Source organism: Anomaloglossus baeobatrachus, chromosome 7, assembly GCF_048569485.1.
Source record: "Anomaloglossus baeobatrachus isolate aAnoBae1 chromosome 7, aAnoBae1.hap1, whole genome shotgun sequence".
Taxonomy (NCBI): Eukaryota; Metazoa; Chordata; class Amphibia; order Anura; family Aromobatidae; genus Anomaloglossus; species Anomaloglossus baeobatrachus.
In genome coordinates, this window is record NC_134359.1 from 115,327,990 (window position 1) to 115,353,901 (window position 25,912).

The following is a 25,912-nucleotide window of genomic DNA, read 5'->3' on the forward strand; positions in this document are numbered from 1 at the left end:
CCCTTTTGAGACCGAGGATTTTCGAGACCTTATGCCCATTGCAGTGCCACAAGAGCCGATGGCCAGTCGTCACTCCTTCTCCAAGAAAGGCGTGCCAGCGCTACCACAGTAGGTCGCACACAACCTCACCGATTCCTTGAGAAATTCTGTGTGTGACAGGGTGCATTTCAACACAGATACTTGGACCAGTAAGCATGGACAGGGGAGTTACATGTTGCTGACTGGGCACTGGGTAACTATGGTGAGAGATGGAGAAGGGTTTGCTGTACAAGTCTTGCCGTCCCCACGACTTGTGTGTCAATCCTTCCTCTGTATGTACAAGTTCCTCCACTGCTTCTGCCTCCTCAACCTCGTGTGGGTCCTCCACCTCGGCCCAAACCCTGTGTGGTCAGGCCACCCTTCCTTGTAACTGCGCCCAAGGAATCCCACACACCTCCTTACTATGCTGGCAGCAGAGCTCAAGGCCATCAGGCGGTCAAATGTTTACTTTGAAATGTAGGGGAAATGTGAGACACCGCTGAGGAATTGTGGACGGTTAGCTCTGGAGAGTGAGACCGAGTTTCATCAATGGTTGTCTCCACTCAACCAGCAGCCAGGGAAGGTCGGGTGCGACAATGATGCAAACCAGTCTGCGACCCTTCTTCAGGGCAATGTGACACATGTGCCTTGTATGGCTCACGTGTTGAACCTGGTTGTCCAGCAATTTTTAAAACACTATCCCGGCCTACATGGCCTTCTGCAGAGGGCACGGTGTAACGCCTGCCTGGATCGACACACTCAGATGGGCTGTAAAGGATAGGCTAGAGGCAAGCCACTCACCAAGCTGGACACCCAGAACCCTGAAACCCTTTAACCCCTATACAGTGATTTGGAATTACACAGGGCCCAAGTTGATCAATACCTGTGGAAGGCTGCAGTTCCAGAGAATAGTAGTCATGCAGGGTCAAAAACATTAATTGAGGAAGAGGAACAGAATGGGATGGCCAGGACTTAATCAGAAAACAAGCAGAGGTGAAATGCGGATCGGCCAACGAGGTACATAAACAGCAAGCAGGAAACGTAGTCAGGTAACAAGCACACAAACTCATAAAACTGAACTGGGGGTAACAGTAACAAGAGGTTCATAGCTTTGTCTGGCAGTGGTCTGCAGACAGGAGGGGCCTAAAAAAGGGTGTGGTGTCTTCCCATTGGGACCAGAGTACAAATTGATTGAGTGGACTACGTTGGTGACTTAACAGCCGTGTGTGGCAATGATGCAAACCTGTCTGCGGCCCTTCGTCAGGGCAATGTGACACACGGGCCTTGTATGGCTCACGTGTTGAATCTGATTCTCCAGCAATTTTAAAAATACCATCCCGGCCTACATGGCCTTGTGCAGCGGGCACGCTGCTATGTGGTCACTTTCATCCTTCGCACCCAGCAGCTCAACAACTTTCATCGCTCCGGAAGTCTTAGGGTCTGGCAGTTAAACGCCGGAAATGCGATGTTCCGACACGCAGGAATTGGAATCTGCACATGTTGCAGCGTGTGTGGCAGCACCGCAGAGCCCTGCTGAAATACGGTATGACGTATACCCTGGGCTAACTTGATCCAGAGGTGGTGCAGATCACGCTGCTGGAGTGGTGTCAGATCAAGGACCTATGCACCCTTCTACACAGTTTACAAATGTCGACGAAGATGTTTAGCACTGGCAATGCCATTCTCAGCGCGACAATTCTGGTCATCTACATGATGGAGCACACTGTAAGCATTATTCGGAGTCAGGTATTGGTCCAAGAGGAAGGTGAGGAAGTACAGGAGGAGTCATATGCAGAGGGGATAATAAGATCTACAAGGTCCATACGGTAAGCGGCACCTAGGCAGCAGTTATGGTGGGGGATAGGGATTAACAAGGGCGCATAGTATCAGCAAAAATTGTTGAGGAAGGTGCAGGAGCCATGAAGAAATGGAGGCCGAACTTGCGATGGGCATGGAAGACTCAGCAGATGAATGAGAGCTTGCTCACATTTCGGTTGTGCGTGGTTGGGGGGAGAGGGCAGAGGAAGGAGGCACGATTCTCACCTCTCTGCCACCAACACACCAAGGACTTGGTCCTCCTGGATGCACAAGACACATGAGTGTCTTCTTGCTGCACTACCTACAACATGACCCTCGGATTGTACGAATTCGAAGTAATGCTAACTACTGGGTTGCCACACTGTTAGATCCCCGGTACAAGACAAAATTTGGCGAAATAATTCCTGCCATAGAAAGGGACGCACGTGTACAGGAGTATCTTCAGAAGGTGGTACGCAATCTTCGATCTGTTTTTCCACTAAACACCAGTGCTGCACAGAGTGAATCTCAACGGTTTGTCCTGGATAGGAGGAAATGGTCTTTTACTTGTCCACATCTGAGGGACCGAAGGCTGGCTGCTAGGCTGAGATGGCGTTGAGTACGGTGTCCCTGCAGAGTTGCACTTTTGGTCATATACAAAATGAGTTGAAAAAAGACAGATGCTGGTGAAAAGGGGAACAGGTGTGTTGGAAAGGGGAAAAAAGTTTTGGTCCGTGGGTTTGGTGGTTAAGCAAAAGTAACATTTGATGAAGAAACACCATCTGTTACGGTGGGACTGGCAGATTTGGATAAGGTGGTATATACTATGTTACCGCTATATAACGAAAATTAATATGAAAAGAAAGAGAAAGGTATATATCCCCATCAGCAGTCAGTGTCCACCGTGCTCCCAGATGGAAAAGGAGAGGTTGGCAACTGGAAGGTTCGGTGGAGGATACAGAGCTGTGTGGCTATGAAACTAATAGTAGCCTGAACCAAGTTAGACGCCACTCGGATCTTGAGACTGGGAGCCCTGTTAGCGTCACAGGGTCCACACGCCCACCCAGCCCAGGAACTCCCTGTTAACATCACAGGGGCCATTCAGTACGCTGACCGTGTGCATTGGGGCCACACCTGTGAACAGCAGGCGCATCAGCAGCAGCAGGCCTGTTAATGCCACTGGGCTGCACAAGCAGGACTTGTAGGACAGGAGCTGGTCTTAACCGTTCTGCGTTACCAACTGTGGTGGCGGCCTGCATCGACGCCCTATCCCTGCCTACCTCTGGCCTAAAGCCGCAATGGGTTCAACACATGGAGGTGTGCTCTTTAGGAGCATAATAGAAGACTGCGCACCTCCTTGTTGTCTCCAGCCCCTTCTATAACCTGGGTCCGCCCCAAACCAGGGTGGACCACAATGCACCTCCTGGAGACAAAAGCAGAGTGATACGTCATGAGTGGCATAACTAGCGTCCTATTTGGAACCGCAACTTCAATGATGACCTCATGGCTGTCATGACCCAAACACCTCACCAGTCATCATCTGACCATCAATAATGAGGTGACAAGTCATAGGGGCGGGCCTCTGCAAGCCATTTGGGAGTGGCCTGGCCATCGTCAGGACACCTGATGCCCTGTGGTCTAAATGGGCCCCCCACATCAGGGGCAGGGCTAAAGAGTTCATTACCAGACCTAGTTTCTGATGCAGTAAGTGCCTGACCATGGTCAGTTGCATGAAATACAGTCTCTGAAAAAAGACTTAGCTCAGCTTTAGCATGGTGTCTAGGCACAACACAGGACTTAGACCCGGCACGGAGTGCAAGTACCTGTGCAAAGAGGCTTTTCGCACTAAGTGTGGGAGCATGTGCTGTAGCCCGAAATGAAGACTTAGCCTCAGGAATGGCACAGTCAGGCTGAGCATACTCACTAGGCGAAACACTGGAGTTAGGCTGCGGCTGGGGTAAATCGGCACACGCATGCGCACTAGCTGCCTGTCCACACTTACACGTGGAGGAGAAAGCAGCCAGCTGGACAACCCGAGGCACAGGCCTAAATGGCAGCTGATGCCTGGGCGCAACTGAAACCGCAGCAGGCTGCTTGCATTTAAGGCGTCACCGTTTTGTAACAACAAATAACATCCAAAAGAACAGGTGTACTTCTTCCCATGGATAATCTGATATGATCCCTTTTTTCATGGACACGACCATCGCTAACAAATGTAGATGAGGCCAAATCAGCAGCTGCTTCAATGGATCTGAATTGCTCCATAAAGTGGCCTCTCCTCCACCCCAATTTCAAGATCCCAAATACTCCATTCCTCTGTGGTGTCAATCCAATCGCACTTGCTTCCTAACAGCTCTCAAGTTTCCACCAGCCCTGCTGAGTATGGGGTGACAGAGATGGTTGAGTTTGCATAGCTGTTCAGTCGCACTATAGCCTGGGAATCAGAGGTCTGCTCCAAAGCTGCAATGAGTACAGACAAGGAAGTTATTATTATTTTTATTATTATTGATTTATAGAGCACCATTGATTCCATGGTGCTGTACATGAGAAGGGGGTTACATACAGAATACATATACAAGTAACTATAGACAGACTGGTACAGAGGGAAGAGGGCCCTGCCCTTGCGGGATTACATTCTAAAGGATTTTTGGGAGGAGACAGTAGGAGTTGTTTAGGTTGAGCGTCAAGTACGTATGGTGGTGGTGTCATTAAAGGTTATAGTCATTTCTGAACAGATGAGTTTTCAGATTCAGTTTGAAGCTTGCGTGTGTAGCAGATAATCTAACGTGTTGAGGTAGCGAGTTCCATGAGACAGGGGAAATGATCTGCGCAGATGGCCAGAAGCTTTGTGACTGGGATCCAGGCCCCGATGAAGAAGGTGCTGAGCCTAATCTACACCCTCATTTCCAAAAAGTAAATCCTCCTGGTGGAGACAATGGGGAACATGATGAGGAGCACAGATACCTGATTGGAAGGACAACTTTACTATTCGGTCAGGACAGGAAGAGGTTGTCTCGGAGGACTCAGGACGAGGGGAATGAAAACACACAGGGTTATTGATGAGGTTGGAGACCACACTTACTGTCAAACCAAAGTCAGCCAGTCGATGAGGTCAGCAGAGGAGGTGGAGGAGGATGCTATTGACGACGAGGTTACGTTGCGTCTTCCTGGCCAGAGACAAAGTACTGGAAGCACGTCAACAACTGAATCCTGGACCACAACTTTGACTCTGAGCAGATGTCGTGTTGGCTATGCAGGTCGCATGGGCTGTAAGCCTTTCCTAGCCTGTGAATTTTTGGACATCGCAAAGGATCACCCAAGTCATGGAATCTGTAAAATTTGTCAACAATCTGTAAGTAGAAGGCAAAAACTCACACTTTTGAGTACTTCCTCCATGAAGTATCACATGGATATGAATTGACAGCGTGAAGGTGTATTGCTCAGCTTTAGCAACTGTCAACGCAATATGCTTATTTGCCGTTCATTGCATGCATTGTTGCAGACTACACACAAGGGGCTGCTGTTTTTTTGGATCTGCCTTTGGTCACTATAGCAATATAAAATTGCTCTTCGGGTGTGGACTTGGAGATGCTGTCTATGAACAGAAGGAAAAGCTAAAGGTGTGTGTTACAGCAAGGAGCCACCGCGGAAACACTTCGTTCAATTGTGAGGGGAGTTGTGTTGTACTTTGATGATGAGCACTGTAACGTCAGTGAGCAGCATCCTGTGCCACAGACCAACATTCTTACGGTGCTGTCTATACTGTTTACCGTGAGAGGAGCGTAAAGTCTGTATTTCTGGCAACTGGACATCACAGTACCCGGGTACGGTAGGCTGTGCCCAGACAATAATGCGGGCACGCAACACTTTGTTTTATTAGCAAAACACATATCTGTTCTGGGTAGGCCGACTATATAGACAATAAGACTTGCTGCCTCTGCACTGTCAAATTGTCACGTACAGTTTAAATCATAGAGGGACAGCAACACATGTTTGCATTGACTGTTGCTTTTCAAGATTTCCATGACTGTGTTGCAGAGCTGTGTGGTTTGCATTCACACTGTTATCATCTGCATTATCTGTGAGGCTTCAGCTAACAAGGGTATTCAGGGGGGGTCATGTGTTTTGTCTATGTTTAGGTAGATAACTTGGAAGCTCTTGTGATGCGCTACTGGTAAGTCGTGTTCGCCCACACGCGCACAAACACACAATTACTGCTACACAGAGGGATTAGCAGGTAGTAGGCAACAGAATAGATTGTTCAATTATTTAAATTCTATGCATGGTTCTTATTGTTTGTTTTGGTAAAGTTAAACAATCATTTATCAACCCAACTGCCTAGAGTCCTTTTCCTGTTGCCTGGTTTTGCTGCATACTGGGGAGCCCACCCTGTACACGACTTAAAATGAAGCATAAGTCGCAATGTGAATTTCACTGTGCTACAATGCGGCCTAGTGTGCCTGTGCAACCACCGCCTGCCCCATCAAGTGCATCTGCGTGCTCTTCATCCTCTGTGACTGTGGGGACAGCAGTCACACATGGTTTTTCACACTGAACTTCCACTCCTTAACCCGCAACAGGGAGTGTGATTGGCAGGTCATCACTTGTTTTGGAAGTGGAAACAGAAGGTATTGTTGAGCTGTCAGACATCGAGAGAACCATCATTGGATGCAGGCTACATTATATCCACACCTGCACCTTCGTCACAGATTGGCTGGACTACCTGCAGTTAATAATTGCATTCCAGAAATGGAAAGGAGTGTAGAATGCACATGTGTTGTACCTTGCTTGGCAGCAAAGGAACACTAACTTAGTATTCCAGACAATTTTAGGATGGCAGAAAAAGAGTCAGCTCTTTGTGCAAATTAAATAGCGTGGCAAAAGTGGACAGATGGGTACAGTGGCCGTGTTCTGTGGGTACCAGGACAGTAAAAGAAGCCTCACTTTCTATCCCTCCTAATGATCAAATGCAGCAAGGAATTCCCTGAGTTTGCTATAAAATTAGCATAGCAAAATGTGCATGAGGGTAGAATGCAGAGGTGCTTGAGATTGCTTGGCACAAGTGGCACAATAAAGGAGTCCTACAGGCATTTTTTGTATACCACTAAGTTGCAGTATTTTTTGCTATCATTATAGCTTATTAAAAACAGAGCAGGAGGGTGTCATGTAGAGGTGCTAGAAATAGCTTGGCACCAGTGGGGCACTAATGGAATACAACAGCCAGTTCTATGATGCCACTAAATGGCAGTATTTTTTGCTATCATTATAGCTTATTAAAAACAGAGCAGGAGGGTGTCATGCAGAAGTGCTAGAAATAGCTTGGCACCAGTGGGGCACTAATGGAATACAACAGCCAGTTCTATGATGCCACTAAATGGCAGTATTTTTTGCTATCATTATAGCTTATTAAAAACAGAGCAGGAGGGTGTCATGCAGAGGTGCTAGAAATAGCTTGGCACCAGTGGGGCACTAATGGAGTACAACAGCCACTTCTTGTATGCCACTAAGTTTACTCAATTTTTGGTATTATAATGTATTAGTAACAATGAGTTGGAGTGTGCAATGCAGACAGACGTGCTGCAAATATCTTTGCACTACTGGGACGATACAGAAGTCCAACAGCCACGTTTAGGATGCCACTAGGTACACTGAGTGTTTGCTAGTATAATGGCTTAGTTATAATGAGTTGGAGTGTGCAATGCAGGCAGACGTGCTGCAAATATCTTTGCACTAGTGGGACTAGACAAAAGTCCAATAGCCACATTTAGGATGCCACTAGGTACACTCAGTGTTTGCTAGTATAATGGCTTAGTTATAATGAGTTTGAGTGTGCAATGCAGGCAGACGTGCTGCAAATATCTTTGCACTAGTGGGACTAGACAAAAGTCCAATAGCCACGTTTAGGATGCCACTAGGTACACTTAGTGTTTGCTAGTATAATGGCTTAGTTATAATGAGTTGGAGTGTGCAGAGGACAGGAGGGTACAGTGCCAGGATTGTGGGGCTCTGGGTAGAGGAAAGAAGCCTGCCTTTCTATCCCTCCTAATGGGGAAATGCAGCGAGGAAATCCCTGACCTTAGCTACACAGACGCTGTCTCTGTTTTCAGGACCTGTCACCTATGGCTCTGACCCTGCCGGTACGAGCCCTTAAAAGGACTGATAGAAAGTGCTCTCCCTAAGCTGTCTAGCGCTGTGTATGGAGCGTATACAGCAGTATCGGCGATAGGACAAAGGACGGAGCTGCGCCAGTGATGTCTGACACCAAGGACGCAGAAGAGATAATGGCGTCCGGACGGGCAGATACTCGTTTTTATAATGCAGGGACATGTGACATGGACATCCTATCACACATGCCGTTGCTTCTCTGGCTAAAAGTCCACTTAGCTGTGTGTGTGTCTGGGATTGGCTGCCATAATGGCCCTCCCCACTACACGCGTGCGCTTAGGGAAGGAAGACAAGGAAAAAAAAAAAAATGGCCATTATACAAACAGCAGTGATCTGAAGGCGCTGTTCCCGCACACTATACACTGAAATGTCATAATAGTGTGAGTCACAGAGTGACTTACACTATTACAGCGGAAAGCCAGCTAGGAATTAGCTGTTTTTTTGCTGCTAGAACCATTATCGAACGTTTCTAGAACTATCGAGCTTTTGCATAAAGCTCGAGTTCTAGTTCGATCTAGAACACGCCCCAAAATCACTCGAGCCTAGAACTGGAGAACCTCGAACCGCGAACCGCACTCAACTCTAATGGAGGCGCAGACATAGTAGAATTAGACTCCGTTTGAGTGTCCGCCTCCTATAAGTGTACACACCCGATAATAGTGCACAACAGAGTACACGGTGACTCCGTCTGCACCATTATAGTCAATGGCCTTGTCGGCGCATCTGTCCAAAACCTGTTTTGTTGGAAGTTCGGACGTGACCACTGAACGGAGAGTGAAACGCAAAGTTAAAGGGGCCTAAGTGATACCAACATTTTGTAAATTGCACTTACAATTACATTTTAGGTAGAGGAAAAACTTTCCTGTCCTTACTATATTTCAGATGAGGTTCTGAAAAGTATTCGAGATGCCGGCTTCTCCATCGCAATGCAGAAAGAGATAATGCTGACCGAGCAACAGGTTCACGAGTTTTATAAGGAGCATGTAGACCAAGAGTATTTTCTGGCCCTGCAGCAGCAAATGATGAGGTGAATTACTATGTAACCCTCATACCAAATATATACATTTATAATATTAGATATACTTACATTCTTTTACTTTGCTCTTTTATCTTTTTTGTCTGTCAGTGGTCCTGTCCTCGCTCTCGCACTAGTAAAGGATGATGCCATAAAACACTGGAGAAGTATGTTAGGCCCGGCTGACCTTACTGAAGCAATGAATGAAGCCCCAGATAGGTTGGTAAAAGATTTGCTTCAGTATTTATTGTTGTGAAACATATCAGAGTTGTCTGTCTGACTTCAATACTTTGAAACTGCTGACAACTTTTCAGACTATTGACACAAATGATTGCTACACAGAACTATACATGTTAATAGCATTACATCAGTGGATAAATAATGTTAGGGAACCTTCATTTATGCAGTTCCATAATATCATAGTATACGTTTATCAAAGATTAACTTTCATTTTTTACCCTCTTATACAGAATCTGTAAGCAGATTTTTACAGTGGCATGTAAAAATTTGGACACCCCTTGTCCGAATTACTGTTATTGTGAACCGTTAAGCAAGTTGTAGATGGAATGATCTCTTTAAGGTGTGAAGTTAAAGATGACACATTTCATTTGTATTTTAGGCACAAAAAAAAATATTTTCATCTTTTACATTTTAAAACTTAAACAATAGAAAATGGAGATATGTGTGCTCGCATAGCTATGACAAAGGTTTCAGACCTTAAGTAGTCTGTTAAGCGGGCTTTACACACAGCGACATCGCTAGTGATGTCGCTGGTGAAAGCACCCGCCCCCGTCGGTTGTGCGTCACGGGAAAATCGCTGCCCGTGGCGCACAACATCACTAACACCCATCACACGGACTTACCTGCCTAGCGACGTCACTGTGGCCGGCGAACCGCCTCCTTTCTAAGGGGGTGGTTCGTTCGGTGTCACAGCAGCGTCACTAAGTGGCCGCCCAATAGAAGCGGAGGGGCGGAGATGAGTGGGCCGAACATCCCGCCCACCTCCTTCCTTCCTCATTGCGGGCGGCCGCAGGTACGGTGATGTTCCTGCGGTGTCGTACATAGCGATGTGTGCTGCCGCAGGAACGACGAACAACCTGCGTCCTGCAACAGCAATGATAATTGGGATTAGAACAACGTGTCAACGATCATCGATATGGTGAGTATTTTTGATCGTTAACGGTCGTTCCTGCGTTTCACACACAACGGCATCACTAACGAGGCCGGATGTGCGTCACGAATTCCGTGACCCCAACGACATCTCGTTAGCTTTGTCGTTGCGTGTAAAGTCCGTTTTAGGGTTATGGCTTGTTCACTATCATCATTCGGAAAGGCCAGGTGATGTAAATTCCAAAGCGTTATAAAACCCAGCGTCTTCTAACCTTGTGTTAAACCACAGAAACCATGGGTTCTTCTAAGCAGCTGACTAGCACTCTGAAAATGAGAAAAATTAGAAAATAAAGAGCAATTTACTCTAAAATAGTGGAGAAAGAGGAATGAGAGGACTTTTGTCTGATTTAGTTATTTTTCTAATCAGAGTTTTACATCTGTATTTGTAAAACCCAAACTAGATTTGGGTACAGAATACAGCAGAGGTGCAGATTTTTTAATTGTAGATATCTCTTCTGGTTTGTGATAGTGACCTAATACACATTGTGTGTGTATCTTCTCTTAGCTTTCGGGCCCGGTTTACTCCCAAAGAGACTTCAGTCAACCAACTGCATGGAAGTTCAAGTCCAACTGAGGCAGAAAATGAGATTCACTTCTTTTTCCCTGTAGAACAAACTTTAGCGGCTATTAAACCAGATGCACTAGAAGAACACAGAGGTAAGTAGCAGAAATTGTACTACAGTTTTTAATGTTTGAAACGTCCATCCCCAGATAATTGTGCCCGCAGTTGTCCAGTCCAATGTAAGTTACCAAGCTTCACAATTTGTACCTTAGGCCGGGTTCACATAATGTTTGGCCCTACATTCAATACCTCCTTCGAGGCTTACAGCCGAACCCCAGCAACATGGTATGGTGCTCGCCTCAACTAGGCATATATGGCCGAAAATGATGCACTAAAGAGAACTGTGATTCTGCCTACATCATTATAGTCAGTGACTCTGTTGGCGCATCTGCCCAAATCACGTTTTGCGCCAGTTTGGACATAAACCAGAATGGAGGCACTGAATGCAGAGCTAAACATTATGTGAATTCTGCCTTACATATTTTCATCTCCATTATTTTGTTGTAAGATTTATTCATATCCAGTCTTTTGAGATATATGTCCTCTTTAGGCAACATGATAACAAATGTACATAAATACATAGTTTGAAAAAACACAGGTCCATCAAGTTCAACCTTTCTCCACCAGTGGTACATTTTCTATCTCTGGATTATTGATAACCCACAACGCCATTTGTTGTGGGGAAAAAAGCATCCAGCCCTTTGTTAAATGCTGTTAAAGTGTTTTCCATTACAAGCTCTTACTGTTAAAACCCCTTTCCTGTTTAGCTGCTGGATTCACTTTCCTCCACACATAGTGAATGCCCCCTGGTCTTTTTGTAAAGTATTTGGAAGAATAAATCAGGTGCCAGCATATTGTATTCTGTTGCTCACACTACCTGCTATTTGTGACTGGTATAGAAAAGACTATTTAGCACTATGCCTATAAAGGATAAATATCTAGACATATCCGTAAAGTGGAAAACATGAGGGGATTTCACTTAAAATCTCAATATCTCAATTATAAAAACTCTTCCACCATCTAAAAGGCTTGAGAGGGTAAATTTCCTCCACACTCATTCAGCATCAGATAAAAAGGCGCAGGTGTTATGAAAAGCCTGAGTGTCCCTACACACATTTAGGCCCCCTTCACATGTCCGGGTAAAACACTAGGTGGCGCTGTGCTAGAGTTTGTCTCCTTTACTGGAGAGACAATTTGAATATTTCCCAGAGGGGCATTGCAGCTATAAGTCCCCTTACCTGGCAGCCAGACTGGCTTGCAAAGTCTCCTTAAGGAGAATAGTGTTCCCCCGTGGTCCCCACATAGCTTTCTCATGAGCCAGATCAGACACCCCCATACTTTGCACTGACGAGGGGCAAGCACCCCGAAACACCGTGTCTGCAAGTTGGGATTCTGATCTGGCTTATATATCCTGAGTCATATTGCAAAGGATTGTTGAAAATCCACTTGTGACTTTTAGGATCGCTACTTCCAATAGGTGGCGCTGTGCTAGAGTTTGTCTCCTTTACTGGAGAGACAATTCGGGTAAAACACTGACATTCTTCACTGACATGTAAAACATGCACATGTCCCTCCGTGTTCCGAGATTCACGGCACATGTGGGTTGTCCATGTGCAATCCGTGATTGCAAATGGACGTTACTCACCTGCCTTCGCTCCTGCTGTCCAGGGTGCTGAACTCCTCGGCTCTGCAGCGTCCGCCCACCACTGTCAGCAGCTACTTCCGGGTCAGCTGTTCCTGCTTTCATGTATATTCTTGTGTCTGCGTATGTCAGTGATTCTGGTACGTATAAAAAAAGCACATACGTACCAGAATCACTGACGTGTGAAGGGGGCCTTACACATTTTTTGTTCTTCAGCATGCATACAGCTTTTGATGAGTTTTTACTTGCGTTTGTATGCGTTCATTTGCATAGCTGGAAATATGTTACAAAAACACTGAAAGAATTGAAATGCTTGTTGTTGCTTAAAATACACAAGAAAAAAAGCAGCATGTGTATGAGATTTCAGATAATTTTGCTGGTGCTGTAATAGATGAAGAAACCCACTAAAGAAAAATTATGCTAATTCTCAGTGTGCACAAGCCCTAAAGGGTTATATAATAACTGAGCCCTACCACTCACCCAGGGATGGAGAAAGCAGGAGGATGTGAACCCTGCAATCCATAGAACCATATTCACACTTTGAAAAACTGTAAGTCTAACTGATTTGACCCTGCCTGACGACAAAAGCTTGTACCCTAAAATTTCACAATTGCGCCCCTCCTCGTTGGTTGATCCTGAGTGCCCTTAACTGCACCCTAAGCTATAAACCAAGTGTAACACAAAAACAACAATAAACATTACGGAAGTGCACACAAGCCGAGTGTGAGGCACAGGGCTGAGAAGAGGTTCACACAGTCATACAGGGAAGATGGAGGAAACCCAAAAGACTATGTCATAAGTGGAAACCCACCAAATCCAAAACGTAACAGAATGGAAAGAATTCTCAGAAGGGAAACCCACAAAAAAACCATAGGAAAAGCAATAAAGAGAATTCAGTAAGAATATCCTTAACTGAAGAGCTGGAACTCCACACAACCATCTATCTAGGAATATAGCCAGCAGAGAAGGCTGGTGACAGGTGAGTATAAATAGCCCCACCTGGGATGTGATAGGACAGAGACAAAAAAGAAAAGTGAGAACACCTGAAAAACCACAAACCAAAGAAGAAGCAAGGATAAAAGAACCATCATAGTGGAACAGAATCCGACCAGATTGTGGCTCAGCCACAGATCCTGCTAGGTTGATCGTATAATACTTATGGTGATTCTAACAGGGGGAGGGTATAACTATGAATACCCCCCAGATATTATCTGCTCCTCAGCTGCTGTCACTCAACAAGCAGCTAATTTCATAAACTTTACTTTCTTGGATTTCAAAACCTAAACATCCAAGCTGACCCCTGACCTCTACAAGTATGTAGAGAATCAGCCTGATAGTGCCAGTATAGCACTGGCTTTAGCTTATATACAAAGATCCTGGTGATTGGTTCCCTTTATAATTGCTTTGGAAGAAGGCGCCTTCAAATATGAGAGACCTGGAGCAAAAGAAGATTCCAAAATTCCAGTTGAGAGGTGTAAGAAGCTTATTGATGGTTATAAGGAGTTATTGATTGCAGTTACTTATTCTAAATTTATTTATTCTAAATTATCTATATTTATTTATTATAATAATGTGAATGAATCACTCTATACAATTTCCAATCATACTTTCATTCCTATTAACCTCTTCCTTTCATGCTAAATTAAACAAATAGTTTTTTAGCACTGAACAATTTATTTATGTCACAGGTTTACAACTCAGAATCTTGAATATCCTTTTTTTTTCTTTTTTACCTCAATTTGTCACTATTTTGAGGTTTTTCCTCACATGAATCATAATTTATATCATATATATTTTTTTAACATTACAGATCTTTATTTATTTATTTTTAAATATCAATATACAATGTTAAATTTTTATTTAGCCCTTTTTGATTATTTTTCATCATCAATATTTTTCACCATTATATATATATATATATATATATATATATATATATATATATATATATATATATATACAGTACATACCAAAAGTTTGGACACACCTTCTCTTCTCTAGAACAACTGTTAAGAGGAGACCTTATGCAGCAGGCCTTCCTGGTAAAATAGCTGCTAGGAAACCACTGCTAAAAACAGGCAACAAGCAGAAGAGACTTGTTTGGGCTAAAGAACACAAGGAATGGACATTAGACCAGTGGAAATCTGTGCTTTGGTCTGATGAGTCCAAATTTGAGATCTTTGGATCCAACCACCGTGTCTTTGTAGAAAAGGTGAACGGATGGACTCTACATGCCTGGTTCCCACCGTGAAGCATGGAGGAGGAGGTGTGATGATGTGGGGGTGCTTTGCTGGTGACACTGTTGGGGATTTACTCAAAATTGAAGGCATACTGAACCAGCATGGCTACCACAGCATCTTGCAGCGGCATGCTATTCCATTCGGTTTGCGTTTAGTTCGACCATCATTTATTTTTCAACAGGACAATGACCCCAAACACCTCCAGGCTGTGTAAGGGCTATTTGACTAAGAAGGAGAGTGATGGGGTGCTACGCCAGATGACCTGGCCTCCACAGTCACCAGACCTGAGCTCAATCGAGATGGTTTGGGGTGAGCTGGACCGCAGAGTGAAGGCAAAAGGGCCAACAAGTGCTAAGCATCTCTAGGAACTCCTTCAAGACTGTTGGAAGACCATTTCCGGTGACTACCTCTTGAAGCTCATCAAGAGAAGAGAATGACAAGAGTGTGCAAAGCAGTAATCAAAGCAAAAGGTGGCTACTTTGAAGAACCTAGAATATAACACATATTTCTTTGTCGCTCCATTGGGAGACCCAGACAATTGGGTGTATAGCTATTGCCTCTGGAGGCCACACAAAGTATTACACTTAAAAGTGTAAGGCCCCTCCCCTTCTGGCTATACACCCCCAGTGGGATCACTGGCTCACCAGTTTTGTGCTTTGTGCGAAGGAGGCAACACATCCACGCATAGCTCCACTTTTTAGTCAGCAGCAGCTGCTGACTATGTCGGATGGAAGAAAAGAGGACACATATAGTGTCCCCAGCATGCTCCCTTCTCACCCCACTGTATGTCGGAGGTGTTTGTAAGGTTGAGGTACCCATTGCGGGTACGGCGGCAGGAGCCCACATGCTGATTCCTTCCCCATCCCTTTTTACAGGGCTCTGGGTGAAGTGGGATTTACCGGTCTCCAGGCACTGAGACCGTGCTCCATCTACAGCCCCTGGAGAAGATGCTGGATGGAGCGGAGTACATCAGGGACATGGCCCTGCTTCCTCAAGGTACTCTGTGTCCCCGTGCATTTGGCGCTCACACCGCAGCATGCTGGGTGTTGTAGTGCGCCGGGGGACATCAGCGCTGCGGCGCCTGTGCCATAGCCTCATTCAGCTTAGCTGAAGCAGGCACACTTATGGGACTCGGCCGCGCCGGCCGCTGGGACTGCGGCACGGCTGGCACTTGTAGTGCGCCGGGGACTTCAGCGCGGCCTGCGCTTTTACGGCGGCCGCGCTGATAACTACAGTCCCCGGCTTTTGCGGCCTGCTTCCGTTCGTTCCCGCCCCCAGACCTGCCAGTCAGGAGAGGGGCGGGACGCTGCCCACGTCTAGGACTCGGGCGCGCCGGCCGCTGGAACAGCGGCGCGGCTGGCACTTGTAGTGCGCCGGGGACTTCAGCGCGGCCCGCGCTTTTACGGCGGCCGCGCTGATAACTCGAGTCCCCGGCTTTTGCGGCCTGCTTTAGTTCGTTCCCGCCCCCAGACCTGCCAGTCAGGAGAGGGGCGGGACGCTGGCCACTTCTAGGGCGGTCGCGCCGGCCGCTGGGACTGCGGCGCGGCTGGCACTTGTGGTGCGCCGGGGACTTCAGCGCGGCCCGCGCTTTTACGGCGGCCGCGCTGTTAACTCGAGTCCCCGGCTTCTGGGCCTAGTCTCCCTTCGTTACCGCCCACAGCCCTGACAGTCAGGGTAGGGGCGTGACGCTGCAAGAGCAGAGCTGAGAGCTGGAGTATGTTTTGCATACTCCACCCCTCTCACTGTGTGCAATTCCCGCACTTTCTCAGGCACGCCCACGGCTTCCTTCTCTACAAGGACACCGGCAGCCATTAGTGTCAGTTTCTGTACGATACAGAGACAAGTGTGGAAGACCCTGGCATTCTGATAGTCACACAATCGCTGTAACAGGCGTTAAGCAGCACCTGTGGTGCTAACCCCACTAGTGCAGAAGTGCACTTATAGATATGCTTGTACTATATACATTGCACTGTTTGGTCGCACGTTGTATATACCCTCCTGGATTATGCGGAGGAGTTATCAGCATATTCTCTGTGTAAAACAAAGGTGCAGAACCACATGTTTTTCTATACAGCTGGTACAGCATGTACGGCTATACGGCCGGCAGGTACATAGACTCCCATTGTATGCACTAATGGCCAGGGGATGAGGACGGTGTCTGCAGTATTTACTGACAGTTTTTCTGAGACTATGGCTATGATACTAGAAGCCTAGCAGTCCGGACATGTCTCTCACAATATGGGCACTGTTGAATCATTGATCCATGGCCCCCCTCAGTGTGAATAACTAACAGCTCCGGGAATGTCACACGCATCCCAGAGTCACGGCTCTGCACGGACGTCAGTCCCAGACAGCCTAAGTGGGCTCGCTATGAGCGGCCTCGGTTTCATCAGGGTCCTAACAGAAGGACTCGCTGTGTAATGAGGCGGAAGTAGCGGCTCAGGATTCTGATCCTGAGACCGCTCTCAATCTGGATACACCTGATTGTGACGCCATAGTAAATAATCTTATAGCGTCCATCTATAGAATGTGGGTTATTTCTCACAACTCCTCCAGTGGAGGAGTCAGCTTCACGTATTTTTCTGGACCACTCTGCCTTCAGAGAGGCAGTCCAGGAACACCACGCTTATCCAGATATGCGCTTCTCCAAACGGCTTAGGATACACGTTATCCCCGTCCCCTGACTTGGTCAAGGACTGGACCCAATGTCCCGAGCGGCATCCTCCAATCTCCAGGCTTGTAGCTAGATCCATAGTTGCAGTGGGAGATGGAACTGCAAACTCAAAGATGCCACTGACAGACAGATGGATCTCTGGTCGAAAGCCATCTATGAGGCTGTCGGCGCACCGTTGCTCCGGCATTCTCTCCCTTGGGGCACTCCAAGCTATTTCAGCTTGTCTTACACAGATTGACACGGTTACACGTACATCTGTGCCGCAGGTGGCATCCTTAACCTCTCAAATGTCTGCATTTGTTTCTTACGCGATTCAGGTTGTCCTGGACTCTGCGAACCGTGCGGCGGTAGCCTCCGCTACTCCGTGTTTTTAAGCAGAGCCTGGTCTGCTCGTTAAGTGAATGGAAGGCAGATTCTGCTTCCAAAAAAGGTTGCCTAACCAGTTGCCTTTTTCTGCTGACCGACTGTTTGGTGAGCGTTGGATGTAACCATCAAACAGTCCAGGGGTAAGGATTCATCCTTTCCTCAGCCCGGACACAACAAACCCCAACAGAGCAAGAGGCAGTCGGGGTTTTCGGCCTTTTCGAGGCTCGGGCAGGTCCCATTTTTCCTCGTCCAAGGTGGACTCAAAAGGATCAGAGGAGCTAAGATTCTTAGCGGGCTCAGTCTCGCCCAAAAAAGCGACAGTCGGAAAACCCGCTTCCAAGGCGGCTTCCTCATGACTTGCGGCCTCGGTCCGTAGCAGGCTCTCCCGCCTTGGCGATATTTAGCTGCCATAGGTCAATGACCATTGAGTGTGAGACATTCTGTCTCACGGGTACAGGATAGAGCTCACTTCTCGTCCTCCAACTCGATTCTTCAGAATTTCTCCACCTCCCGGCCGGGCCGCTGCTCTTCTGCAAACAGGGTGCACTCTATAGGCAGAAAGAGTGATGACCCCCGTTCCTCTTCAGGAACAAGGTCACGGTTTTTACCCCAAATTCTTTGCGGTACCTATAACAACGGGCCGTTCCGTCCCGTTCTGGATCTAAAAATGCTCAGCAAGCTCGTGGACACCAGGCGGTTCCGGATGGAATCCCTCCGCCATGTCATCGCCTCAAGGTCCCAAGGATATTTCCTAGCATCATTAGGCATCAAGGATGCTTATCCACACGTGCCGATTGATCCAGAGCACTAGCGTTTCTACGCTTCGTTATAGGAGACGAACACCCTCTGTTCGTAGCTCTACCTTCCGGCTAGCGACAGTCCAACTGGTCTTCGCCAAGGTCAGGGCAGCAGTAGTCACAGTCCTGCACTCTCAGGGTCACTCTGTGGTCCCGTATTTAGACGATCTACTTGTCAAGGCACTCTCTTAGGAAACATGCCAACACTGCCCGAACGTTGCGCTGGAGACTCTCTAGAGTTTTGGGTGGATCATCAACTTTTTAAAGTCAGATCCGACCCCGACCCTATCGATAACATATCTAGGCATAGAGTTTCTTACTCTCTCAGCGATAGTGAAGCTGCCGCTAGACAAACAGCATTCACTACGGGCTGCAAGCTCTTCTTTAAGAACCAGTCGCACACATTGACACGCCTCATGCACTTCCTACGTAAGATGGTAGCAATGGAGGCAGTTCCTTTCGCGCAGTTTTACTGCGTCCACTACAATGGGACATTCTCCGCCAATGGGACGAGGAGTCGACGTCCCTCAACAGAGTCGTCGTTCTTCTCAGGCGGCCAAGGAATCTCTACGGTGGTGGCTTCTTCTCACCTCTTGGTCAAAAAGAAGGTCCTTCCTATCCCCGTCTGGGCGATAGTTACGACAGACGCGAGTCTATCAGGGTGGGGAGCAGTTTTTCTCCACTACAGCGCTCAGGGTACGTGGACTCAGCAAGAGTCCACTCTTCAGATCAATGTTCTTGAACACAGAGCAGTGTATCTTGCCCTACAATCCTTCCAACAGCGGCTGAAAAGCAAGCATATCCGACTTCAGTCGGACAGCTCCACAGCGGTGGCATACATCAACCACCAAGGAAGAACGCGCAACCGGCAAGCCTTCCAGGAAGTCCGGCAGGTTCTGATGTGGGTGGAAGACACGGCATCCACCATATCCACAATTCATCCCAAGTGTGGAAACTAGGAAGCTGACTTCCTAAGTCGCTGAGGTGTGGCCGAAAGAGTATGGTCTCCTCACCCGGACGGGTTTCAGGAGATCTGGCGCCGCTGACAGAGGCCGGACGTCGATCTAATGGCGTCACGGCACAACAACAATGTGCCAGCTTCATGGCACGGTTTCACAATCATCGAGCTCTGGCGGCAAACGCCTTAGTTCAGCATTGGTCGCAGTTCCAGCTACCTTAGGTGCCACCTCTGGCATTGTTGCCCAGAGTACTGCGCTAGATCAAGACCGACTGCGGCCGCACCATCCTCGTCGCTACAAATTGGCCGAGGATGTGTGGTACTCGGTTTTGTGGTGCCTCACGGTAGGCTAACCGAGGGCACTACCAGACCAATCAGACTGGCTGTCTCAAGGGCCATTCTTCCATTTGGATTCTACGGCCCTCAACCGGATGGTGTGGCATTGAGTCCTGGAACCTAGTGTCCTCAGGATTACCTCAGGACGTGGTTGCCACCATGAGACAGGCTAGCATACCAACGTCCGCCAAGATTGACCACAGGACGTGGAAGATGTTCTTATCTCGGTGCTCGGCGCAGGGTGTTTCTCCCTGGCCGGTTGCATCGTCTATGTTTCCTTCCTTCCTGCAATCTAGGTAGGAAAATGGGTTGTCGCTCAGTTCCCTTTAGGGACAAGTCTCAGCGCTATCTGTATTTTTTCAGAAACGACGACTTCCTCAGGTACGCACGTTCCTACGGGGAGTTTGTCTTCTCAGCACTCCGTACAAGCGGCCGTTAGAGCCCTGAGATCTGAACAAGGTTCTAATTGCTCTCCAGATGCCGCCTTTCGAGCCTTTGAAGGATGTCTCCCTTCCCGTTTTTCACGGGAAGTGGCCTTCTAGTAACGGTCTCGTCTCTTAGGAGAGTTTCCGAGCTAGCAACGCTCTCATACAAACTCCCTTCCTGGTCCTTCACCAGGACAGGGTAGTTCTGCGTCCGGTTCCGGAATTTCTCCCTAAGGTGGTATCCCATTTTCATATCAATCAGGATATCACCTCACCTTCTTTGTGTCCTCGTCCAGTCCATCAATTTCAGAAAGATTTGCATCTGTTGGTTCTGGTGAGAGCACTCAGGTTCTACTTCCCGCATGGCGCTCCTGCGCCACCCGGATGCACTCTTTGTCCTTGTCGCTGGTCGGCGTAAACAGTCGCAAGCTTCCAGATCCACCCTTGCTCGGGGGCTCGAGGCACCAATTCTTGAAACCTACAGTTCTACTGGGCTTCTGGTTCTCTCAAGGCCGAAGGCCCATTCTACCAGAGCCGTGGGTGCATCCTGGGCATTACGGCACCAGGCTACGGCTCAGCAGGTGTGTCAGGCACCCACCTGGTCGAGTCTACTTACTTTTACCAAGCATTATCAGATGCATACCTACGCTTCGGCAGACGCCAGCCTAGGTAGATAAGTCATTCAGGCGGCGGTTGGCCACCTGTAGGAGAGGGCCGTTTGACGGCCCTATCATGAGGTATTCTTTTACCCACCCAGGGATTGCTTTTGGACATCCCAATTGTCTGGGTCTCCCAATGGAGCGACAAAGAAGAAGGGAATTTTGTTTACTTACCGTAAATTCCTTTTCTTCTAGCTCCAATTGGGAGACCCAGCACCCGCCCTGTTTTCTCGGGGTTTTTCTGTTTTTTCGGGTACACATGTTGTTCATGTGGTATGGTTCAGTTCTCCGATGTTTCCTCGGATTGAATTGGTCTTTAAATCAGTTATTGGCTTTCCTCCTTCTTGCTTTGGCACTAAAACTGGTGAGCCAGTGATCCCACTGGGGGTGTATAGCCAGAAGGGGAGGGGCCTTACACTTTTAAGTGTAATACTTTGTGTGGCCTCCAGAGGCAATAGCTATACACCCAATTGTCTGGGTCTCCCAATTGGAGCTAGAAGAAAAGGAATTTACGGTAAGTAAACAAAATTCCCTTCTTTCAGTTGTTTCACACTTTGTTAAGTATTTCATTCCACATGTTTTCATTCATAGTTTTGATGTCTTCAATGTGAATCTACAATTTTCAGAGTCATGAAAATAAAGAAAACTCTTTAAATGAAAAGGTGTGTCCAAACATTTGGTCTGTACTGTATGTATGTATATATATATATATATATATATATATATATATATATATATATATTTATATATATAAAACATTTCAATACATCGTAAAATATCACAAAAAATCCTTCTTTTTCTTTTCTTCTCTCTTTTCCCATATCTGAGAAAATAAAATAGACACATTGGTTAATGACTTCTGTCTGTCAACCGTCCTATTAGCGTTCTAGTCCATCTATACACACATTTTTTTCATTCATTTATTTTTCACTACCTAATTTCTTCCAATTCTGACTTATTTTTTGAGCTTTTTGCTTGAAATTTAAATATAAACACTGGGAAATAAATATATGAATGTTTTAAAGAAAATGAAGAAAATTGCAATGTCTGTTATCTCCCGTTCTATGTACTGATAAGGATCCTGCCAGTTTTTTTGAACTGGAGGGAGGTCCGATGACATGTACATCCAGGAGTATATATACCTGCTTACACCGCTTTCCTGTATACTATCCTTGTCATTACTATACTGTCCTAAAGAAGACCCCTGAAACGCGTTAACCTGTATATGTGCCTGCAATGAAAGACTTGGATTAATAATTCCGGCCTGCCTTGGTGATAAGTGCGGCGGTGACCCTTGTTTTTCCTTGAAAATTCGTCTAGGTGTGAACGGGGAAGCAGATGTATTACATTTTGTGTTATCGCTTACACACTCTTATACTTGTCACTGGAAATCAACATGGCACCTCATGACAAATGATTCTCTGAGGATCTTAAAAAAGAATTGTTACGCTACATAAAGATGGCCTAGGTTATAAGAAGATTGCCTATACCCTGAAACTAAGCTGCAGCATGACGGCCAAGACCATACAGAGGTTTACCAAGACAGGTTCCATACAGAACAGGCCTCACCATGGTCGACCAAAGAAGTTGAGTGCACGTGCTCAGTGTCATATCCTGAGATTATCTTTTCACAATAGACGTATGAGTGCTGCCAGCATTTCTGCAGAGACTAAAGGAGAGGGGTAGTCCGTCTATCAGTGCTCAGACAATATGCCACACACTACATGAAAATGGTCTGCATAGCTGTTGCTTTTCTAAAGTTGATGCACAAGGACTAAAGATGTAACTGAGGGTAAAGGTACTGGTCTAGCCAAGCATGTCTCTAGATCTAAACCCTATTGAGCATCTGTGGGGAATCCTCAAACGGAAGGTGAAGGAGCGCAAGGCCTCTAACAACCACCAGCTCCATGATATCCTCATGGAGGATGGAAGAGGATCCAGTGGTTCCTGTGAAGCTCTAGTGAACTCCATGCCCAAGAGAGCTAAGGCAGCGCTTAAAAATAGTGGTGAACACTCAAAATATTGACACTTTGGGCACAATTTTCCCATTTTCACTTAGGGGTACACTAACTTTTGTTGCCAGCGGTTTAGACATTAATGGAACTGTCTTATTTAGAAGACACACCAAATTTACACTGTAAGGCCCTGTGCACACGCTGCGTTGCTAATGAAGTTTTTAGTGCAGTTTGTTGCCCAAATCTGCATGTCTATCCTTATCCAAGCAAAATCAGTGACAATTCTGAAGTGCTGTGTGTGGCGCCCTGGACAAGCCAGGTCGTCACAGAACAACACCAACACACCCCACACTCCCGGTCAGTCACACCAAAGTCAGACAAAAACCCTTGTTGCCTTCCTCCAGGGGCTGATGTCCACACCAGGAGGTGGGCCAGGCGGTTGGCACCGCCCACCGAGGAGTTCACAGTCCTGGAGGCGGGAAAAGCAGTCAGTTTAGTTGTGGAGTTTGAAGTGGAAGGAGTGAAGTGGCAGTTAAGCAGCCTGAAGTTGGTCCGGGTGTGTGACCCGGACGGATCAGCAAAGTTGGCAGACGGTGGTGACCGTCTGCAGGAGTGGCCTATTGGAGCTAACCGTAAGGACCGTGGACGGGCGGTGGCCCGGCGGTACCGGACCGGTACGCAAAGAGAAGCCAGCACCATCCGGCAGGGGCTTACGGACCCCGACAAGGCTAGGAGTCGCCGTGAATTTGTCAAATCCGTTAGCGAAGGGAACCTCCGGGGTTTCCCAGCAGCCAAGTCCCGACAGAAGGCAACAGTCCAACCGAAAGAGGGAAACACAGTCACCGCCAAGGCTAACGTTCCCAGGGCCAGAGCCTGCGGGCAAAAAGGGGCTCCTTCAGCACCCATCCAAGCTGGGGAGCGGGTTACCGGTGGGAACCCATTGGAACCATTTACACTACACAGGTGCAGGGAAAGGCAGTCACCATCAACCTGCCGGGAGGAGAAACACCGCAGTCGTCTGTGGGACCCGTCCATCCAGCCGTTTGCTTTACCGGAGACTCTGTGTACATCATTGGCTGAGTGAGTACCACCGTGCCGTGCGGCACAGCGCTGCCCCCGCGACCCTGCACCTCGCCAGGCCCCGTAACCCGCCTGCCATCCATCCCTACCCCATCACCGGGCCCCGGGACAACCAACCCCCTACCCACGGAGGGGAGAACTAACATCCAGGCTGCTCCCTGTCATCGCTCCCGGGATCCCCGTCCAGAGCAGCGGTGGTGTCACCAACCTCACCACAACCGTGGGTGGCGTCACGGACAATAACAAATCCCCACAATCAATCCCCACCCTTTTCACTCACGGGCGAGGAGCGCCGCTCGAGTCCCCGGGATCCGGCCCACCGCTCGAGCCACCACCGAGCAGCAGCAGCCGCAGTAGCAGCGGCCGGACCCGAGCAGTGGGAGAGCGCAGCGTCCCCTCCTCTGCCCGCGACACTGTGCGCATGTTGCTTCTTTTTGCCTTGCAGTTTTGGGTGCAGATAAAAGAAGCCGTAGTTCACTTGTTGGTGCATTATTTTCCTGCGTTCTTTAACCTTTGTGAAAATTATTACCAAGGAATAGAACAGTGTACAGCAAATGGCAATAAGGTTAAAATATAACTTTTAATTAAGTCTTATTAAAAACGACTCATGGTCTAATATTCACCCGTGCATGGTATCACACAAATTTTAGACGAACACAGACAATTGGGTATTCAATCCCAGGAGATATTGAAAAAACCTCCACTGGAGAAAGATAGATCAGATATCAATTACCTATCCTATGGTATCTTATTATCAAGTATTTTTATCCAAGGGTAGTGTAATGAAACACAATATCTGCTTGTTACCTCAAATTGCTGTTTTGCCTCTGGCAGAAATGGGGTATGACAATTCACCCATCCTCTCTGGCAGAGAAAATTAAAAAGATATTACCTTAATGGGACATGATGCTCAATGTAAATTCAGCCCAAAGGTAATCATTAGAATAAGCTCAATGCCCTCCTTTTTCCCAACGCGTTTCCTCTTATCGATTCATCAGGGGAAATATTAAATGGAGGCTGTGGTATAGAAAAGACAAAATGAGCTAATACCCAGTCTAAGTAGTGCTCAAATAGAGTAAAATCATTGCTATATATATCCCCAAATCATAAGCAGATGTTACCTTATTTAGAGTAGCATAGGACCTATATTGCCCTAGGTGTGAGCTTCATAACACACCGGGTCCGGGGACCACACCTCTTATGGAGTCCACATAAAATGCCGGAAACGCCGGTCTTTTCATCTCTGGCCCTATATAGCCTCATTTTCAAAATCGCGCGCCATGTGACGTCAGTCACATGACCGCCGAGTCAAGCACCACGTCATTCTTACCTGCCATGTGACCACCGCGTCATAAGTCCCGATCACATGCTCAGGTCAGTTCCTGCTCAAATGCATGCTGGGTTCTGATCACAATGACGCGGTCACATGGTCATTGTTACCACGCCCCCAAGTCCAGTTCTTAGTTAGAAGTATGTGGACCAATAGTACTAGGGGAAATCGCGGTCATGTGACCTCCGTTCAGGCCACGCCCACAATCCTCTGTTTCACAAGCAAAACAAGGGGCACCTATATACATAAAAGCACAAATGCTCCCATATAGTCAGCGGTCAAGCTTCTACCCTTTGAGGGGAGGATTATATGTGGATTATATATCCTTAACGATGGTGTTGTAATATAGTGTGGTTTTCCCAGTATAAAAATTCATAACCATAACTTTTTAGCTTAGGTATATACCTGATGGCCCTTCTTTAACATATTCTTTATAAGAAGGTTTGAATGTGTAATAAAGAGAAGGGAGTATTTCTTTTGGGGTATAGCTATTTTCTCTATTTGGTTTAGGTGAAATTAAAAAGACGGAATAACCCGTCCCAAAAATAACTGATCCAAAATCAATGGATACAGATTAAAGAATTGATATTTTTGGTGAGTCTCCGACCATGCACGGGTGAATATTAGACCATGAGTCGTTTTTAATAAGACTTAATTAAAAGTTATATTTTAACCTTATTGCCATTTGCTGTACACTGTTCTATTCCTTGGTAATAATTTTCA

General features: G+C 47.0%; 1 protein-coding gene across 2 annotated transcripts in view; it reads left to right on the forward strand.

Moving 5' to 3' along the window:
* Positions 1-25,912, forward strand: part of NME9 (NME/NM23 family member 9) — a 109,535-nt gene that overhangs the window by 73,704 nt on the left and 9,919 nt on the right. For both annotated transcript variants that reach the window (XM_075317600.1, XM_075317601.1), the window contains exons 11-13: positions 8,863-9,007; positions 9,107-9,214; positions 10,671-10,822. In XM_075317600.1, coding sequence (XP_075173715.1) covers positions 8,863-9,007; positions 9,107-9,214; positions 10,671-10,822 — 405 coding nt within the window. The remainder of the gene's footprint in view (positions 1-8,862; positions 9,008-9,106; positions 9,215-10,670; positions 10,823-25,912) is intronic.